Source organism: Cryptomeria japonica, chromosome 10 (genome assembly GCF_030272615.1).
Source record: "Cryptomeria japonica chromosome 10, Sugi_1.0, whole genome shotgun sequence".
In the NCBI taxonomy this organism is placed as follows: Eukaryota; Viridiplantae; Streptophyta; class Pinopsida; order Cupressales; family Cupressaceae; genus Cryptomeria; species Cryptomeria japonica.
Genome location: NC_081414.1, coordinates 839,684,081 through 839,707,115, shown reverse-complemented (window position 1 = coordinate 839,707,115; position 23,035 = coordinate 839,684,081). Strand labels below are relative to the sequence as shown.

General features: G+C 34.5%; 1 protein-coding gene across 1 annotated transcript in view; it reads right to left on the bottom strand.

Annotated features, from left to right (window-relative positions):
- LOC131053405 (disease resistance protein TAO1-like) overlaps positions 1-23,035 on the bottom strand; it is a 210,073-nt gene that overhangs the window by 18,356 nt on the left and 168,682 nt on the right. Inside the window, exons 4-6 of the mRNA XM_059212943.1 lie at positions 13,158-13,399; positions 12,952-13,071; positions 12,571-12,869 (exon numbers count right to left, since the gene is read on the bottom strand). Of these exons, the coding sequence (XP_059068926.1) occupies positions 12,571-12,869; positions 12,952-13,071; positions 13,158-13,399 (661 nt within the window). The remainder of the gene's footprint in view (positions 1-12,570; positions 12,870-12,951; positions 13,072-13,157; positions 13,400-23,035) is intronic.

Below are 23,035 nucleotides of genomic sequence, written 5' to 3'. Positions count from 1 at the left end.
TGGTGGCTAATCAAGGGAATCAAGGAAGTCAAGGCAAAGATTCCAACAAGAAGAAGAAGCACTCTAAGTCTAAGCCACACTAGGAAAAAGGACAATCATCCTCTCCATCACAAGGCGATTTTTCATCCTCTTCCAAGAAGAGGACACCACCTAAGAAGGATAAACCAACTTGTGCATATTGCAAGAAGTATGGTCATGATGAGCATCAATGCCACGCAAAGAAAGTTGATGAGTTAACTAATCTTCTTAAGAAAAACAACATCAACTTGCCATCCACCTACACAAAGAAGGATTCATCTCCTTCTTCTTCCTCATAGTCTAAGGGAAAAGGGCAAGCATTTGTGGCTACAACAGGTTCTTCACAGCAATGGATACTTGACTCAGGTGCCTCATATCACATGGGTTTTACAAAGGAGAAGTTTTCTTCATTGGAGCCATCTAAGGTACCTCACATTTACATAGGTGATGATACACAAGTAGAGGTTGAAGGGATAGGTTCAGTTGACATGGATGATGGAACATTTGAGAATGTTCTCTATGTTCCTAACTTTTCTACCAACCTTCTCTCCATCTACCAAATCACTCATTATGGGAATGGGAAAAAGGTTGAGTTTACACTAGATTCAGTTGTGGTAAAGGAACTTGATGATGATGCGTTGGTAGCAATGGGACAAGTCAATGACAACTCAAGACTTTATTCATTCTCCCACTTTGTGCCAAGTTCACCTTATAGGGCCTTGCTTACTCATTCAAATTTAGAAAGTAAGCTATGGCATGAGCGGTTTGGTCACCTCAACTACCGCTATCTTTAGCAGCTAAGCACTAAAGAAATGGTCATAGGTCTACCTCGAATTAGTTTTTCAAAGGGTTTATGTTCAGGTTGTTCCATGGGCAAGCATCCCAAAGAGAAGTTTGATAAAGGGAAAGCTTGGAGAGCTTTGGAAGTTCTTCAAATTGTTCATAGCGATGTAGCAGGTCCATTTCCAACACCTTCATTTAGTAAGGCCCGCTATGTTCTCACCTTCATTGATGACTACTCCCACTTCACTTGGGTCTACTTTCTCATTCATAAGAGTGAAGTATTTGACAGATTTCAAGACTTCAAGACTCATGTGGAGAAGCAATCAAGGAAAGTGGTCAAGATTCTTTGCACAGATAATGGAAGGGAATATGTGAACAAAAGACTTGAGGATTTTTGTACATTTGAGGGGATTGATATTCAGCATTCTGTAGCATACACTCCACAACAGAATGGGGTTGCAGAACACAAAAATAGAACTCTCAAAGAAATGGCTAGTTGTATGATACATGCACGTTCTCTTGATCCCGCCTTTTGGGCAGAGGCTATCAGTTATGCCACACACATCCAGAATCGGGTTCCTCATAAAGCTTTGCAAGGTATTACTCCTTTTGAAGCTTGGGCTGGTAGGAAACCGATTGTGAGACATTTCAGAGTCTTTGGGTGTCCAGCATGGGCTCGCATACCTCTGCAGAAACGCAAGGCATTGGAACCACAGAGTCGACCTTGCATATTTGTTGGATATCCTGAGGGTGTTAAGGCATACAGATTGATGGATCCAGAGACACATGAGGTGTTCATTGAGAGGAGTGTTCACTTTGAGGAAAGCTCTCCTAGCTTAGCCTCTCTACCTCCTCCACCTTCCTCCATTGTGGATAGTGATGTTAGTGATTCAGATGATGAGACTCCTTCAACTCTGACTCGCAGGGTTATACCTCCGCAGGGTCCACTTGCAGTTGAGGAGCCTCGTTCTCCACCTCCACCTAGACCTCATTGGGCTCGACAGACACTTGAGTCCGCAGGTTCTCTTGTTGGGGATCCTTCAGATACACGGAGAACTCGATCACAACATCAGGATCTTCCACATGCATTCATTGCTACTGCCTCTGATCCACAGACATTTAGGGAAGCATCAGGGGTTCCTGAGTGGGACCAAGCTATGGAGGAAGAGTATAGTTCCTTGATGAGGAACAACACATGGGATCTAGTCCATCTCCCTAAGGGTAGAAAGATGGTTCGATGTAAGTGGATCTATCGGACCAAGTTTGCAGTGGATGGTAGTGTGGATAAGTTTAAGGCTTGGCTTGTTGCGAAAGGTTTCTCTCAGGTTGCAGGTGTTGACTATACTGAGACCTTTGCACCTGTAGCCAAGATGAACTCCGTTCGTTTGATAGTTGCTATTGCTGCAGCTCATGGTTGGGCTGTACATCAGATGGATGTGAAGAGTGCTTTTCTTCATGGTGATCTTGATGAGGATATTTATATGGAGCAGCCATAGGGTTTCATCCAGGATAGTTCCTTGGTTTGCAGACTAAGGAAATCTCTCTATGGCCTTAAGTAGGCCCCCAGGGCTTGGTACGCCAAGATGGATTCCTTTCTTCTCTCCGCAGGTTTCACCAGGTGTCATTTTGATCCAAATGTCTACATTTTGAGATAGGATGACTCTCACTTGATAGTTGTGCTCTATGTTGATGACTTGATCATTATAGGGAGTACTTCATCCATCATTAGTAGGATCAAAACTGTTTTGCATGACAGATTTGCCATGACTAACTTGGGTCTTTTGCACTACTTTCTTGGGATAGAGATTTCACAATCAACTTCTGGGATTACAATATCGCAACCCAAGTATGCTCTTGATCTACTTGCACGCTTTCATATGGCTGATTGTAAGCCTACCCTGACTCCCTTTCTTTTAGAAGTCAAGCTTGAGGCTTAGTGTTCTTCTCCACCAGTTGATGCCACTTTGTATCGTCAGCTTGTGGGTAGTCTCATCTACTTGACTCATACACGCCTTGATATTTCATTTGCAGTTGGCATGGTTTCCTACTTCATGCAGGAACCACATGAGCTTGATTGGAAAGCCGCCAAACGCATCCTTCATTACATCCAGGGTACACATCACTATGGGATTCACTATGTAGCAGGCACAGGACTTCGCTTGGTTGGTTACACAGACTCCGATTGGGCTGGCAATCTTGATGATTGTAAGTCTACCTCTGGTTATAATTTTCACCTTGGTTCGGGCCCCATTTGTTGGCAGAGCAAGAAGCAACATGCTATTGCTCTCTCTTCGACTGAGGCTAAGTATCGAGGCGCTGTTAACGCGGTGACTGAGACCATTTGGCTCCACCAGATTCTCACAGAGTTTGGATTCACCACTCCACGGTCGACAATTCTACATTGTGACAATCAAAGTGCTATTGCAATCTTGAAGAACCCGGTCCAGCACCAGTGGACCAAACACATCAAGATTCATATGCACTATATCCAAGAGCTCATTCAGGAGCAGGTCATTGATTTGCAATATTGTCCTACAGCAGAGCAGGTTGCTGACATATTCACCAAACGTTTCACTGAGAGTAAGTTCCAGTAGTTGCGAGCTCTCTTGGGGGTGCGGGATGTGTCATTAGGGGGGGTCAGCTGACTTCTCCTTCCTCTCTTATGGGGGGGACTTTTTCGTCTTTGAGGTTTGGTCCTTCTTCTTTGAGAGTCTTTTGTACATTCATCTCTCTTTTGGGGGGGAGTTTTTTTCCCACTGGGTTTTCTCCATTTCTCCATTTGTGAGAGATTGCATTGCATAGTTTTGCTTGCATTTACATATTGTACATGGGTACCTATCATGGCCTAGTAGTCGGGACCCATCTTGCATTGTTGACTTGAGTCTTCATTCCCCTAAGTTGCACTTAAGGGGGGGTGTTGGTGTAAATAAATATTCATTTTGGATATTATTACACTTTACTTAAGTTAACTTAGGATAATGCATCTCTTCGTAGTTTGGATTTGAGACACTTAGGGAAGTGTGCACATAGGGATAGAGCTTGTAGGAGAAATTCCACCTTTTGTGGTCTTATTTTGCTGTTACACTCCACATTCAGTGGGTCATCCACCTCTTGTGGAATATTATATTATTTCTCCTACCTACCCCTAGTATTTCTTACCTACCCTTGTTTCTCATTGAGCCACATGTCATATTTGTGTGCTCATACATCCATATGGCCTTGCCTATATAAGCAGGCCTATATTCATTGTATTGGTTAATCCAGTTGATCATTTTGCATATTGATGAGAATACAGTTTGTTCATGTCATTCTATTGTCTCTTTTTATGCTTTTCATTGTGCCCTTGATCTTGGCAAAATCCTACAGGCCTCCATGACTAGTTTTAGTCCAAATTTGTCATTTAATAAAAGTTAGAATTTGATGTTGTAGATGTGATATTATTATGCGAAGTCACGATATTATATAAGTAAATTTTATTATGAAATATATTTGGATCCAACCTCTTGGCATTATGACCAATTGAGCTTGCCATGGTTGTATATGAAAATGGTAGTAAAAATGTGATTAGTTGATGTTAATTAAGATGTATTGCTTTATATTTGGAATAACCCTAGGATTAGGTCCTAGAGTGTGTCTTTAGAGTGCCTTCTAATGTATACATAACCCGTAAGTGGCATACAAACAATCACATTGGGAAGTCTTATTCAAGTGATAACTTAATAATTAACTTGGGGCAAACACATAATAAGATAATTGGATTCCTCAAGAATTTCATGAGTGCTATCAAAAGGCCATGGGTGTCTTGAGAAGGAATTCCCACACATGTGGCCTTGGTACTTATTCAAAAGACTTTCCCATACATGTATAATTGGGACTTGCATGGTTGATATTCTCATCCATATGAGAGAATGCTCAGTTATGTATGGTGTGTCCTCTTGAGAACATACAATGATACTCCCTCATGTACACTCTAGAATCTAATTCCTTGATTAGTTTAAGTAGGAACCCTTGATGGCTTCGTGGATTTGCATCATCCTTGATTGATGTTGTGATGCATATTGTACTATAGTGTATGCCATTTATGCTTTGTGTTTGGTGTGTGTAAGCCTACTATACCCTTTCTTGCATTTTATGAGTGTATGAGACTTGTGACTATCTCCATAAGAATGGTTGGGTGTACCTATGGGTACCACATGGTGGGTGGTGTTGCACACCACCATTAGGGTCTGGTGGACTTAGTTCATGATTACCATGGAGAGCTTCTTCACCTTTCTCAACACTTGACCTCTTTCATCCATCTTCATTGCAAGCTGTAAAGTAGACATAATTTGGCATAAACATTATAATTATTGATGAATCATACATTATGAACACTCCACATGGATAATTATGTAATGCACACATTTGATATAGATTAGTGTATACTTTTGTTGACCAGTTTTAGAACTGGCCACCAAACATGCTAATATATACTTCTTATTTTATGATATACGTATGTTGTTATCATATAAAAATTTTGATTGGTGCTTTAAAATGAATGTAGTTGTGTTTCTCATAGTGCTAGATATTTATATAGTTATCTCCTATTGAGGTCATAATAGATTGACCAACTTAAATTGAGTTTGAGCCCTTTGGAGTCAATCTGAGCTTAACTAAAATCACTCAATGAGTGTTTCTTGGATTTAAATTCTAGATTATACCTTATTTAGAATCTTTTTTCTCTATATGTGATGGTTGTGGGTGTTTTGGATTGATTCATTACGAAATGATTCCACCTACACTTTGCCTTGTCTTCTATGAGTCATTTGATGACCTGATGTCACTTGACCCATTTTAGCATATTTATATTATTTTCTCTCAATTCTTAGATTATGTGTGTATTTTGACTTCACCTAGGGGTTTATGGTGTCTAGTAAATTTTATGGTCTAACTGAGAAGCTCACTAGTCTAGACAAACACGTGTCTCAGAGGATGACAATGCAGATCATCAATCTTAATGACACCAAAATGTCCCAAGGATGCTAGTGCATACTATACATCATAGCATTGGTGGAAGGTACTATATAGTTTCACTAGTATCCTTATAGCATGCTAGTGTCTAGTTGTGACACCTAATTCTGGTTGGGAGTTGGTACCCTATCATTGAGTTTGAAGGTATTTCTAGGAGAAAAAAGAACCAGTTTAACTCTATTATCGGTGTGTTGAAAAGGTAGTGATATTAGGGAACCCTCTAAGGGTTCTTGATTAGGTTTTTATTGAGTTTGGATGGTGTAAGGGGTGTCTAATTGAAATTAGAGTTTCACTAGAGACTATTTGTGATAACTAGGACATAGCGGTTTGTCTTGCTTGATGAATCAAGCTTGGAAACTTTGGGGATGGTCATATTTGATCCTAATCACCTATTATATATTTTCATGTAGTTTTGGAGACCCTTCTGCCTATTCATTTTAAGTTTTGAGTGTTTAACCTTTTTCTTATATATAGTTTGTTAACAACAGTGTGACCTAATCTTGAGGTTTGACCATTGTTCTTGTTATTGTTAAATGTATGTAACTCACACTTAATTAATTAAAAAAAATAGTTTTATTTTTTTCTTGTATTATTTTCTCATATCCTCTAGGGTTCCTTAATGGGGCTTTACACCTATAATTTTGGAAGTTGGTTCTCACTTTAGAGAGTCAAGTATGGAAGTTGCTAATTAAGTCAGAATTATGCAAAAATAAAATTTTTGTTTCATGTTGAGTCTACATGAAATTGTTATATGTTTGCAAGAACCAAGAAGCAAGCCAAGAGCGAATGTCGGTCATATATCACATACAAATTCAAGCAACATATGATCAGAGATCAAGAGTGCTTAATGGAGATAACTCTACGATGAGAGAAAAATTGAGACAAAAAAGAGAATTTTAAGAAGACTCTCAATATTCTCACTGATCTATCATTGAACTAGTGAAGGGTGAGAGTAGAGTGTTAATTATATAGAAAAAAATAGCATATACATCCAATGGGTGCATTAACTCTTACTCCCCATAAAAGTGGTAAGTTTTATCTACTTAGTAAAATTCCAAAACATGTGGCATAAGCTCCTTACATGAAGATATGAAAGGAGTGTTAGAAGTATGGTTGTCATGGCACTAAAGAATTGATTTATTAATGACCGATACAACCACTAGACTTATATAATCCATAGGAGGCAATTAAGCCATGTCACAAACCGAGCGTTGTGTTGCACAACACAAGGAGATGAAGGGCACACACCTTGTAACAATCCCCCTAGTGGAAGCGAGAGGGTTTGAACCTATGACCTAGGCTTTGATATCACTTGTTAGAAGTATGGTTTTTTTACACCAAAAGATCAACCTGTTAATCCCCAATACAATCACTAAACTTGTAGAATCCACAAGAGACAGTTAACCCATGTCACAAACCCAAGCACTACATTGCACAACACAAGGAGACCAAGGGCGCACACCTTGCAACAAGGAGTTGTAAATGGTGGCACATAAAGCCAAAAGAGGGTGAGAACCCTAACTAACCTATAATCCGCTTAGGAAATGACAAAAAAGTGGTTATGTCAGGTGGCACAACAATCCAAAAGAGGGTGTATAACTCAACTGCCAATGTGAGGGAGAGAGTTACACATGTAGTTGATGTATTTCACCACATGTCCTCATATTAACCACTCTTAATAACATAAAAAATATTAAATGATATGTATAGAAAAATAAATACCCCCTAATATAAGGAAAAATAAAAACCTACACTTACAAAAATGTGGGACTCCTTTGGAGGTGTAGTTACTTATTCGGAAGGCACAATTTCTTATGTAATTTCAGTAATAATTAGAAATTGCATATTATGCATGAGTTGTAAATTGGAAATTTATCATTTACATGTGTGATGTATTTGGCACATTCCATTTGGTGTCTTCGTGCTTAGGCATGGGTTTTTGAAAATTGGCACTTAATGCATTGTAATCTTTATATATACAATTATTTTCTAGAGGACTTAAGGAGAGAATATTGATTCACACAAGGGTTATGTTGCCAAATTTCTTCCAAAACTGGAGCAAGATGTAAATCTGCATTTAAAGGCTTAGATCTTGAAAATGCATTGTAACCTTGTTGAATAACACACTGTCTCTTTGTTTTTGAGTGTGGGGTTTTTAACTCGAAAGGGTTTTCCCCATGCATATTTGCATTTTGTCTTATGTCTTGTTCTTCTTGTTTTATGAAACTATGGTATTAAATCTATATGTTATAATGATACTAAAAATTCCTTGATCTATAAATTTATAAATTGCACCTACTTTCCTTTGAGGTTTAATGCTTGAGAAATCAACTATGTCTATTTACTCTTTCATGGCATAGTAGTATGTGCTTGTATTAGCTTGCTTGATTTTATTTTTTTAAAGAAACATAGGATATTGGATGCACATACTGATCTTAGAGGTATTTTTATGATGTTCTCATTTCCCATCAAAAGATCTTTGAATTTTTTATTAACATATTCTTCAATATTATTTATTTTTATTCTCTTGATCCTCTAAAATTCTTGTAACAATTATCAATGAATGTTAATATGTACCTAACTCCTCCCCTTAATGGTGGATTTATTGGTCTGCATAAATCACTATAGACAACTTGAGTAAATTTAATAACAATAGATTTAAACCTTTGAAATTTATCTCCACGTTACTTTCTAGCCATACAACATGTACACACATTTTTCTGTACGCTTATCCAAGGATAAAAAACTTTTATAATTTAAATGACCAAATTTTTGACATGCCATAACTGACCTATAGTGGAACCTACAGTTATGGTTTTCTTAGATATAGATGCTAAGACCTCAAAAATCTACCACTCTCAACTCCTATAACCATAATTAATTAATGTTTTTTTTTATACACCTATATAAATATATAAACACACCTTGTAACCATGTTGAGATTTTTTACTTATGGAGAGAATATATTCTATTAACTTATTTACAAGGTTAACATCATATATTTTCAATTTCCTATCATCATGTCCATTAATTGGAACCAAAGTTATTCCTTCAATTTTATGTGAACTATTTCCACCAAGAAACATCTTATAGTTTTCACTTCTTCAAATGAACTAAATATGTTCTTATCATAGTCATATGTTAGCTAGCCCCTAAATCAACATACTATGATAATTAAATATTATCAAGTAGCTAAATATGTCATCAACATATTACAATCACCTTCTTCTTAAAAAAAATGATTTTCTTCTTTGAAAAAACCTTTTGTTTTTCTATCCTACATGTGAATTCCTAAGACAATGATAATTTTTTTGCCCTTGTTCTCCGGAATTATAACATATGATAGATTTTTTCATTTTGGCAACCATCCCTCTAGCTCATTCATTGATTTTTTCTTTTAAAAAATTATTTCTTTGTTGGATTCATTCCCTTTGATTATTTCTTTATGGATTCACTTGATTTCACTGACTTTGATTTTGGTATGATTTGTCTTAGTTGTAATTCTTATGTTTTCCTCTTTCTATAAACACTTGTGAACTCTTTTAAAACTCCCCTATTAACCTTTTAATCCTATCCTATCCATTTAAAAAAAATCCCATATACTCTTAGTTTGATATTGTCAATTTTTCTAGAAGTGGTATGAAAATATATGATACTCTTCGAGAAGACATTTAATCAAAACTCATACAATTTATAACTCTTCATATTTCCCCTTCATCATTGCAAGTTCTAATTAATTAAAGCATGATAGTACCAAGCCTTTACATACCCGCTAAAGAGAAACTACCTTGGGCACATGAGGAGTGCACACCCAACCAAAAAACATAGAAGACCAAAGCATACTAAAACCCAATAGACAAATAGTATAGGAACCACTAATGATATAATTATAAAACAAACAACATCCAACCACCTACCAAAGATATGAAGGAATAGTCTATTGAATGATGTCATTATCATTCTACCATTCATTGCATAGAACTTTAACTTTATCAAAGAAAATTAAAAAAATTGTTCAAATCTTTCCCAATGGCCAGAGTGATCGAATTTAGAGTAGCCTTGACAATAGACATGAGGGGGTATGTTTCCATAGAAGGAGATTCGAAGTGTCTCTTCCTCTTCACCTTTCTTCATTCTATCTTCTCCTATATGGCATGCATAGAAGTCTTATTATTCATTTCCATTTCCTAACTTAGAGTAGTCATTTCCTTAACCTTCCTTTTTAGAATCTCATGATTTTCCTTCAACTCAGCCACAACTCTCCTCTCATTCCTATGAGAACTTTTTACATTAAGGTCTTTGAGCTTCTCCTCAATAATCTTCAGTTTTTCTAATTTCCTTATCCTCCAGTTCCTAGTTTAATTGCCCCAAGCCTCAACCTTAGTCACCACTTCAAGCCTATTTATCTTCTTTTTGGCCACACTCAATTGGAAGAGGAGCCAACATGTGATCACATCCTATTGTTCAACCACATTAGCCAACTTAGACACTTTCTAAGTTAGAGTAGAGGAGTCAGGTTTGGGGGTAGAAACACCATGGACGGGTGAAGAGGACCCTAGTAGGGGGAAAGGGGGCCTATATTCTCAAAAGTAGTAGGAGACTAGTAAGAACTTGTGGGCAAGGAGGAATTAGAATTATTTAAATCCACATCCTCTTCAAAATGTACAACTCAACATCCTTATAAGGGGGGATAGGGTAATTTTTCTATTTAGCCCCACAAATAGGGTTGAATTGGGCATGCACAAGATTTTTCTTGGACAAGGAAACCAAATTGGTGTCCAGTTTCAAAATAGGGGCTACAAAAAGCTCCATAACCAATTTAGAGTTTAACAATAGGCTAGGGGAGATCAAAGGAGTCCCACTAGATAGAGTCAAAGCCAAGTGAAAATTGTAGAGCTTGTGGATGTAGCCTTGGTGGAGTTGGGAAAGTATTATATTTAGCCCTAGCAAACGGCTCTGATAAAGAGGAAAAAACACAAAAAGGAAAATTCATTTTGATACCATAATTTAGGTAATTTAGCATGGGAAAGAGCTAGGTATTGAATCTACCATCCCGTGTGAAGTAATTCATAAGCATTAGTGTTGCATGATCATAATTTAATTTATTAGATTCTTAAACATTATAGTGTGATTATTCATTCTATCTATCTCTTTGATTTTTAAATTTGTTCGACTACTTTTAATATCCATAATTCTTTAATTTGGTGGGTTTTTTGTAGATGATTAAAAAAAACTGAGGATTTTTTTGTTGCTTTGAGATCCTAAACACAAGAATTTATTCCTAGACTAATTTTCCATAGAATAATTTCTCACATTCATATCCATTTTATCTTATCTTTCATCCTTACTTATATGTATTTATTATTGTTAATTCCTATAAACCTTCAACTTTAACAATTAATTTCATCTCACATTTCTAATTTGTATAGTTAGAAACATCAAATTTAGCATAAATCACAATATTCAAGCTTTCAAATGATGTCATAGTTGAAACAAAAATAAACTCCCAAGCACACTAGGATAAAGTCTTAAAAAATAAAGCCCCTATAATACAAACAATAAAACCTTCTCTTTGTATTATGTTGCCTCAATACTAGCTTTCTTATAAACTAAATAATATATAAGAAATTGATGTTGAACTTTCAATTGTGACAATACCAAAAGATAAAACATGAAACTATTCACCTCACTCTTGTTTACAAATTTATATAAATGAAAAAGCACTAATCAAATCCATGTGCCACTATGACTTATGAGTGGTGCTTTTTCTTTAAAACGATTAGAAGAAATTATAAAGATTGGATAAAAAGTAATCCTTTAATGATCCCCTTGTTATAAAATAGTGGTAACTACCATATAACAAAGTCAATACTCTTTCAACATCCCTTCCAAAGCACCAAATCCGATGAGAGGGTAGACTTGAAACGAAGAAAAGGTGTAGTTTAATTTAAGAAGAAAGGAAAGGGGGGTTAAAGTTTTGAAAACACATTACCTATGAGGTTGTACATTATATAATCACACCACTATATATAAATCCTCTTTACATGAATAAGAGCATATTCTAGCAAACCACCTAGAGTGTTCTTCCTCCTATGGTTGGAATTTTAATAGTGTGAATGATTACACCAAACCTATATGTGTTTAAATCACCTCTAGTGCCTGAAATAGAAAGTGCACGTGTATCTAAGCAGTCAACAACTCTAACTCTAAAACAAACTTCATATCCCATGCTACTCACTTAGCTCGTAGATCACAGGCTTAAAGCTTATAGCTTACAATTGACACAATACGACCAACAATTACAAATCTCATATCCTTAAGATTTTCTAAAAACTCTAATAGAAAAAAAAAATTAAATTGATTTTATTTAAAACAATGATATATAACATTTTCATATACACTTACATAATTATTATTATTTATTTAATTATATAATTATTAAAATTAATTATTCTGATTTTATAACATATAAAAAGCTTCATATTTCAAACTTTTCACAAATATTTCTATTCTAACTTTTATTTTATTTTTTTAAAATTATTGAAACGAAACAGACTACAAAGGAGTAAGAACAGAGCTGATGGGAAAAATGTTACAAAATCTTACATTAAACTGAGCCCAGGCTTCCGTAAATTAAAATCTAAACAAACTTGTCAATTAATTCAAGTCCCCTTGCCCTTTCTCGGGCCTAGCTTTATCTATGTTAAATTAAATTAGTGTGTTACACTCACATAAATAAAAGGGTTGAGTGTGCCAAACCTGGAGAGTCGTTCCTTGTTGATGTAGTCACAACACATGACTGCCCCCTCCACTATCATCTGAACCGCTTGGCATAGTCTTTTGCTCTCACCAGGCATCGCTTCCTTGAATTGCTTCAGATCTTTTGCAAGGAAAGCAATTGCTTGCAAAAGGTCGATACAATCGGAGACATTAGATGTCACAGTCACACATCTCTCCAGTGCACACGCAGCCACAGACAAGCCTAGTAATATCCAGTGGGCTTCCCCCACCATCTTCAGCCCACTCAAAGCTAAGCTTCCCATTTCCTTAGCAATATCCTGAAAACACAAAGTTATTGTCAATTATAATATTCAATTCCTACAATTCAACTGACGCTTTGGAGCAAACTACAAACCATACCATGCTTGCTAGCTTTTCAGCCTCTGTTGTAATAGTATCTACGACTTTAGCAGCCAGAGTTGTAGTGGAGGTTACAGAATCCAACAGAGAAGAGGAGGTAGACGCTTTTTCTGGCGTGCCCTGCAATTGTAAACACACACCTCGTCAGCCAAACATTGATCAATAAATCAACAGACAATATTGTCTAAATGGTTGCAGCTCTTTACCTTGATCCTCCGTAGCCGATCTTCAATGAAGTTCAAGAGAGAATCTATTTCATCAGTCGGATTAACTTGCTTGATGCTCTGAATGAGGGAGTCAATGGAAAGAGGCGGCGAAAATGTAGTTGATATTGGAAGAGGCGAAGAAGGTATAATAGGTGGCGGCGAAGGCAGAGAGGATCCTTCATCATGAGGAGGGCTCATGACAGAAGGATGAGAAGTGCAAAATTGGCAAGCGTTACCCATGTCTGCCGTTGATTACATACAAAATTATCAGAGTACAATGAAGGGGGGCATGCTAATGTGCATATTTGAAGCCAATCTTTTTCAAAGCAATTTCCATTCAAGATGGTTGCCATGTGAACACTCACCACTTGCAGTAGAATTAGGTAAGGAGAGCGCTATCGACGGACCCAATAAAACAGAACTCTTCGAAATGGATGAAAACATCGCCTTCGCTCGGCAGCTGCACGTTACCTCCCCATATTATTATTATATGAGGACATCCTTTTCAAAATCAGAATTATTAAGTCGTTTGTAAAAAATAACGTAGAAAATGTCCTCTTTATGTAGCGTAAAATATTCACCAATTAACGACAAACACTGTAGAATTAGTATAATATCTATATTTTATATGATTGTCATCTTTCACCAACTCATCATCTCATATTGGTCTAATCAACATTACCCATTGATCATTGCTTATTATTATTCTTTTATTAATACCCTACCCACTATGCAATAATAATAACAATTTATTTATTTATTTTTAGTACAATTAATATAATATCTATATTTTATATGATTGTAATCTTTCACCAACTCATCATCTGACTTTGATCTATTAAACATTGCCCATTGATCATTTATTAAATTAATTCTTTTATTAATGCCCTACCCACTATGTAATAATAATAATAATTTATTTATTTATTTATTTTTATTCATGTATGTAAGCAATTACATCATCTTTCACATAAATATTAAAATTAATTGAACAAAAACTAATTAAATAAATTATTGGTTTGGATTTAAGAGTTGGATAGGAATAATAAGAATATAATAAATATAAGTAATTTAAATATTAAATTATATATTATATTTATATTAAAATTTCAAATATTCAATACGTGTAATTAATGTTAATGATTGATTTTGTAGGGATTTGGGCAACTTCCCAAATCTCATGAAATGCTAAAGGTTTGGACAACTTCCCTCACTAAAAGACTATCCAAGATCTCATCCAAATTCGTAAACATGGTAGTATTTCTCATTAATAGCACAAAGTTTCTATTGAGATAATGTTGGCTATCTCTATTTTACTTTGGAAATGTAGTCAATGTCAATATATGGGTGTGAAATGATATATAGGTGGATTGCCTTGTTTTTGAGACCCTCATCAAATTATACATTTCTCTTTGTTAACACCTAAGAACTAATTGTATTTAGTAAGTATAGGTTTGACTTTGGTGATCAAGTTTTTTTCTCCAATGTTTATACACCAAAATTTTGGGGAAAGGTATTTTGTGGTCACATATTTAACTTTTCATTTTATAGTTACTTACGTAACTTGGATTTTGACTAGAGACTTTATTTCTATTTTCTTATTTATGAAAAATGTGGGGTTTTAAGTAAACTTGATTCATCTTCAAGTCTATTTTGTGAAAATGTTTATTTTTTAATCTTGTGGATATTATACCAAGTGTAGGAATTTATACTTGGAATAATAAATAATATTATTCATTTTCTATTTCAATACATTTTGACAAGCTGTTAAAATTAGTTAATTAGATTGAAGGATTAATTTGATAACTACATTTAAAAAATTTAAATGGCATGGCTCTAATCATTGGCCTAGTAAATTTTCTTCATCTCTTTCTTGCTTTCCTAAATAATTAACATTCATATTTATATTAATGTGGCTTCATCATGCATAAATTAAGGAAAATATGGAGAATTGGTTATTTTAAGGAAATCCCTCCTTTTGCACTGCAATGTATTTTATTTTTAAAAGGCTTCAATTTGTTATGTTTGAAAATAAATAATAGAAAAAAATTAGTTTTTGTAAAGTTTTTTGGCAAAAAAGACAAGTGTAAGAAATTTTGAATGCAATCACATTTTAAATAAAAGAACATGGAATGAATAAGAACAATTTTAGGAGTTACCCATTTCTAGGAAGCTTCATGAATGGTGGTTAGATGAAAATATTTTCTAGAAGTACAATTATAGGATCACACAACTCTAGAAGGTTGATCAAAAAACCTACTTTTTTATAGTTTACTTGAGGATATGAGACAATGTAATGTTATTTCCTATATTGTCTCCTCTCAAGGTATTCATTTTTCTTCATCTTAGGAAATTACTGAACAAGTTGTTTTTCATTTCTCTTCTTCATTTAAGTAGTGTCGTCATGCATAAGGGTAGGAGGAAAGGCTTATTTTAGATTATTTATCTTCATTGGTTACTATTAGAATGAATTATCAACTATTGGAACTCATTACTCTTTAAATGTTGGAAGATGTCATCCTCAAATGAAGAAAGAGAAGGATCCTAATCTATCTAGATTCCAAATTGAGACTTTTAATAATTTTGGGTCATTTCAAAGAATGATCTTTCGGATATGGGTTGTAAATCTCAAAACCATTAGTAAATGCTTAAAGAAATCCATTACATTTTATCAGGTTTGGTTCCTAAGAAAGTAAGAGAAAACTCTTTTAATTTCTTTTACCTTATAGCTCTTTGTAATGTTACTTATGAGATAATTATGAAATTGATGGCTAGTCATCTAAAGTAGATTTTACATTCTTTGATATGAACAAAAAAAGAGGGATTTATAAAACGATTTTAGACTTTAGATGGGATAGTCATTTCCTAAGAAACTATCTATCCCATGGTTAATTTTAAATAAATTCTATATTTATCAAGGCAGACATGTCCAAGGTTTATGATGAGGCTTGATGGTCATTTCTTAGAATTGTTTGATTTTGATTTTGATTTTTTTTCAACATAGATTGAATGTGTTATGGGCTACATGAATTCAATATCATTTTTATTTTTGATAAATAAAATACCATTTTCTATTTTTTTTCCTTTGAGAGGATCGAAACAAGGTGATCCCCTTTCATCATATATTTAATTATTAGGTTGAAGGGTTGAGAAGGTGTTTGACATAGATTAGATTTAATGGGAGTATTTAAGATTTGAAAGCAACAATAGATCTTGATTCTCTTCTCACATTTAATTGTAGATGATATTGCATTAATAGGTCTTCCTAATATTTTTGAGGCAACCAATTTAAAGAGGGATTTGGATATTTATTTGATTAATTCAACTCAAAAACTAATGAGAATAAGTAAATTATTTATTTTTCAATATCCCTTTATACATTAAAAAAAAGCTCTTTTTATTTTATAGTCTAATATAGGGCCACTTCCTTTGCAATTTTATGGAATTATATTATTACCTAAACTTCTTAAATGCCTCTAATATAATCAATCCTACTATTAGAAAAAAAAATGGAACATAGACCAATGTTTTGAGCCCCAAGTACTTTCTATGTGTGTATTTATATCTAAAACTCAATTATACAAAGGGATCAAGAAATAAATCCAGATAGAGTACTAAACATTTAATTGAACATAAGTGAAGATAATATTTATGGAATTCTAGCATATTATTAATCAAGGACAATAAAATACATTAATTTCATCCTTATATCTCTATTAGATCATATACATATATCCCTTCTTTCTTTTATATATTATCATTCATATTCCTACATATATGTGTATATACATTATGATGGTGAAAAATGGGATCGGGTAGTTTAGGACCTAACCCCACTTTCCTCCACACATTGGAATAGGAAAAAGACTAAGGAAGTCATTCACTTTGACTAACTCTTGTAAAAGAGAGTCAAGTAATACTCCTAAGGTTTCTATTACTTTATTTCTATGAAAGGGAAATGAGCTAAATGTGCAATGATGACAAACTAAGATAGAAAGATGAAGGAAATGACTAGGTAAATTGCAATAACAAAGAGATACTAAACTGAAACTGAGACACAAAGTACAAAGATAAAGGGGAAATTTTTGTATGCACTTGATATCACAATCTGGGCCTAATAGAGCTAGACCAAGGCACCCAACACCCAGGTTCCCCTTACTGTACTGAGCTAGACTTCTAAAATTTGCCTGTTGAAGCCCTGAGATGCAGAACTGCAAAAGAATGCCCAAAAGTATTGAGGACTAGGGCATTGGGCACTCTGGTCTTGGACCAAAGCACTAGGTGCTCTGGTCCTAGGGATCTAGGGTCTCCTTCTAGATCTGAACCTGTTGCTATGAACCCTAGCTTTTCCAAAAATTGTGCATCCATCAACTTTCTGTACTTGCACCTGCAGCTTGAAAAGTGGTTTTTGGGTGGCTATATAGGGATTTTCCTTAGTCAAACCCCTTATTTTGTTAGTTTCCACCTTCACAAATAGCTAATAATAGATTGACATATGTGTGTGCTAGAACCTTATATGTGTATAAGATCCTAAATGAGCTAAAATGCAAGAATTAAAGTTCTACCCTATGCTTTGAGTATAAACCCTAAATGAACATAATGAGAATGCTTCAAATCATAAATGCAATAATGGATCTAAAGAATTAATGTAGATCTAAAAATGAATATTGTGAAACACATACAAAGATATGAAAATAACATGAAACCATACCAAACCCTAAGGGAGAGGTACAAGCCAATCAACAATCAGTGATCTCCTCTTATAATTCAATATCTACAAAGCTTAAATTGATGATGAAAATAGTTGATGAAGACTTGATGAATGATTTATTTTCTGATTGAAGACTTCACATAACATGTACTTTCATTTCATAAGAGGCTCCTTGAAATGCTAGTAGATGAATCCTTCAAATGAGGAAACGAAAGGATTTATATACGAACCCCTAAGTTAGTTTAGATCAAAGGCCAACCTATAATTGATATATCTTCACAAAAATCTAGATGTAAACATTATAATACCACCAAAACATGATCCCAAAATTCAAGAAGAAAAATCTAGGACCGATGTGATTCAAACCTGTCCTATCAACTTTTTTCCAAATATCTAGGGATGCAAGGTATTGTGACTATAAGGTGATCCCCAAGTTGGTGCGACAATTCAAGGTGTTTAGATATGTGAAATCAGGCCTTGAAGGTCAAAATAGGACCTAATTAGGGCTTTAATGAATTGATTAATTAAAAGGATAAAATAAAAAGGGGCACACTTAAGATTAAGGTCCCAATTTTATAATGTGTGGGATGATAAAAGATGACTTTAGATTTAATTAAATTAATTAATTAAATGAAAGGGTATTTAAAAATGTAAAATACAACACACTAAGGTGGGTTCTAGCCTAAGCGTGAAATTGTACCACCTATTAAGGGTGTACAATTTACGATGCTACATTTAGCCCCCCCTTTAGTAGTCATATGAGACTACATGTATATGCAAGATAAAGTACATAAAAGTAAACATTCATGAAAAAAGATATATCCATAAGGTGTTGAACAAAGCCCCTAGCAGTATCTATAGTACATTGTTAGGAAACACATCCTACAAAACCACATTTTTAGATAAAATTAAAAAAATCACCTAAATACTTACCAAGGAATGATTAAATTCAAGGGTAGTTATATGCCCCCTTGTTTTGACTCGCTAATTAGTGAGTTGAAATAGGGTATCATGTTTACCACATCGAATTGTGATGGAAAATTGATGACAAATTCTCACAACAAAGTTTGGTCCAAGATAAAAACTAATGGACAATTATTTGGTAAGAAAGATAACCAAAGCACAATTCCAACATAACCAATAGTGGTTGAATTTGATCTCTCTAACATAAGATGAAAGGTTAAGCGAAACATGCAGAATTAGGGTATGGAAAAGAATTACCTTTTGAATTGTAAAAATGGAGGAAGAGATCATTATCCTAAGACATCTGCCTTCAAGAGTAGAGGGGATGTTAAATAAAGATAACATATTTAAAAAGAGGAGAAGGAACATAATAATAGATACCTTCTCCATATTTAGGAAAAGAGGATTCTTAGTGAAGGATTGTACACTTTCACTAAGGACAGATTGTTCATGAAAGTGTAGTGTCGTAAATTGTACACCCTTAATTGGGTGGTACAATTCCATGCTTAGGTTAGCACCCACCTTAGTGTGTTTGCATCTTGAATTTCAATTCCTCCTTAATCGTTCAATTAAATAATTTAACTATATTTAAGGTCTTTTTTCATCACTCTACAAATCATAAAATTGGGCCCTTTACCCTAAGAGTGCCCCTTTTTATTTTATTCTCCCAATAAATCATTTCATAAAATACCCTAATTATGTTCTATTTTGACCTTCAAGGCATAATTTCGCATATCTAAACATTTTAAATTCCCACATACTCTTGGAATTCTCTCTAAAATTACAATATCTTTCTTCCCCAAAATTTTGGTGAAAAGTTGGTCGGATCGTGTCTTCGGACCAGGTAGCATAGTACCTGGTCTTGACCTTTTCTCCCATAATTTTGGGAGCATGATTTGGAAGTATTTTAATATTCAAATCCAAGAGATTGGTGACAAATATTATTTCTAGGTTGGCCTATGACTCAAAACAATGTTAGGGTCTCCTACATATAGTCTTTCCTTCTTCATTTTAAGGATCCGTGATCTAGAAATTTAAGGATCCTCTTGCGAAGTGAAAGTACATTTTATATGAAGTCTACAACAACAAATAAAGAATTCATCAAGAATACCTCAAGCATTTTCAACATTTGTTACGAGCTTTGAAGACATTGAAGAATAATAGGAGATCACCCACTATTGATTAGCTTGTACCTCTCCCTTAGGGTTTGGTATGGTTTCATGTTGTTTTCTTGTCTTAGCATAAGATTCATTTTTATATTTACACTCATTCTTTATATCTCTAAGTTGATTTGTGGTTTGAAGGATTTACATTTACATTTTCATTTACAAGCATTTAGGGTTTTCTCTCCAAAGCATAGGGTAGAATTTTATATTCTTTATTACTCTCATTTAGGATCTTGCACGCATACAAGATTCTTGCCCATATATTTTCAGTACATTATCAGATATTTGTAGAGGTGGAAACCAGCAAAACAAGGGGTTTGACTAAGGCAAAACCCTATATAGCCACCTAGACACCCTTTTTCAAGCTGCAGGTGCAAGTACAAGAATCTGGCGCATGCACGATCTTTTGAACCAATGGAAGACATAGATACAGTCTTAGTGCTAGAACTTGATCACAATTTTTAGAGACTAGGGCATGGTTTCCTAGGATAGGACCAGGCCATGGTGCCTTGGTCCCCAAGGTTTTTTGCAGCTTTTTGTGCTAGATTTGCATCTCAAGCTCTCAGGACCCAAGATCCAAAATTTCATCTTCCTATTAGGATAGGGACCAAGGTGCCCAGTGCCCCGGTCCTACCCAATATGCATCAAATTTCAGAAACAGGTGAATCTCTGAGTATAGTTTCTAGCCTTTCTTTCAGTATCTTAGTTTCAGTTTAGACAAAATTTTCTATTTTAGTTTGTGTATCTCATCTCCTATTTCGTAGCATAGTTGATTGTGGAATTATCTTTTACATATCTACTCTTTATTACAACAAAGGAATAGAAATCCTAAGAGATATTCCTTGACTCTCTCTTCCCTACAAGAAGTAGTCAAAGTGAGATATCTCCCTAGGCTCTTTCGTATTCTAATGTATGTACATTAGACTGAGATTAGGTCTTAGTTACTTGGTTACATTTTTATGCTCCAGAGAAAGGTTTATCATTATAAGTAGAGAATAGGTCCTAAACAATGAAGACACATACTCTTGTGCAAGAAATAACATCAAATGAAAAATACAACTCAACAAAGGAATTATTAGTCATTGAGAGAAGTGTATGATTAAATGCCCTAACTACAGAAGTGTGTTAGGAATTTGTATTTTTCGAGCTAATTTTTGGGCCTCTTGTTGTCTCCAATAATATGTTACAAACTCAATTTCATTAATTCCATGAGTTTATAAAAGTTGTACCTTGATTTATCTCATTAATCATGGAGTATAATTTCAAGGGCTTCCTCATCTAGTGGGCAAGTTTTGAGTGGTGTTTCTAGTAGTCTCTTTTCTCTTTGCATTTTCTCTCTATTGGTCAAGATTATTTTGGAGGGGTGCCTACTTAGATTATTTCAAAACTATGTGGTGTTGTAGTACTTTGTTCTTCTAGTTTAGTTTTGGTTAGGCTCCATTGCTCTTGCAATTTCTCCATCATTTTGCCAAATCATTTCACATATTTTTTTTAGTGCTAGTTTCCATGAACTCACTATATACTGAGAATCATTTTACCTTTGGGTCCTTGGGGAGGTTGATGAGTGTAGCTCTATATGATTGTATCTTTATATCAATGACTTTGTAGGCAAATTATGTACTCCATGAAGTCTATAATTCAATGCCCTCCAAGAGTGTGAAGTCGTTGTCTATGAAAAATACAATGATCTCTATATATTTTTGGACCATTTCATAGGAGGTTTGTTCAATATATTAGACCTTTTGTTGGAAGGATTTAAATAATGTCATAGTATGTTGCAGTGTAGGAAATGACATATTTCAAGTGTTGAAAATGCTCTTGAATTTGAGCTAAACTAACCTAGTCTAGGAACCCATATATTTTATACAAATGTTGGTAGCTCATTGATGAAATAGGACTTCATAGAGGTTTATGTCATTCCCATTGATCACCATTTGGTATGTTGCATTGATGTAAGTTGTGGTGACATAACCTTCTATATTTGTTCAGTACATTGTATGTGCAATATCCATAGTTACATACTTGACTGCTAGGTTTATAATTTATTGACATCTAAAATTCTACTATCATACATTACTTATGTCAGCTTGGTGATCTACACATTTTTTATGGCCTTATTTGATAGTACCTCTCCTTTTGTGGACATGCTTGTAAGTTCTTGAATCACTTGTTTTGTGAACCTATCTAGGGCTAATCCCAATAGAGATATTCATCATGGACTCAAATCAGCATAATGTACAACCACTCCTCTTATGAAGTGAAGTTTAATAATTCTCTCCCTACTTCAAGGTTATTTTTATTGATGCAACTATATCAGGATAAGTAGGTATCTATGTCATGCTAAAGAAGAATAAGCCTAAGGGATTCATACATTTTATGATCCATTTATATAACAGGTGCATAAATATATTCTAGTTTTTTTTGGTGTATATGAAATCTATAGAGACTTTGGAGAAGGCTCTAGCTAGGTTAGTTTTCATAGTATTGTAAGAGAGCTTATAATTAGGCCTAGGTTTCTAGGAGATCTTGACAAGAATAGGAGTACTGACCACTTTTGTTGAAGTTATTAATGTTTCCATCTTAGATTCATCCACAAAACTTATATTCATTGGATCTTTTTCTATCTTGGTTCATCCTACTCTTTTCCAATTGGTTGCCAGAATTATATTAAGATCCAAACTTATATCTTACATTTGATGTTTCACTTTAGTATAGCTGAGGTGTCACGTAATCAAAAGAGGTTCATTCTCTAGTTTTAGTCCTCTATTCTCCTTGTGCTTGAGCCTAAACCATGTAATCAATTATCATATTGTGAGTGTGATTCTCACTATGGTTTTCCCCTTTTTAGTTTTTCCATCTAAATTTGGTATTCATGTGCATTGTTGTTTATAGTTTCATGTTTCATATTTGAAAAGCTAATTTTATTGTGATTTGATGTTAAGAGGATTAGAAGTGGTTTTAAGGTCTTGATTGATTCACCCTCCCCTCTCAGTTATTTGGTGTGTTCAATTGTTTATTATCCTAGTGATATGCCATGG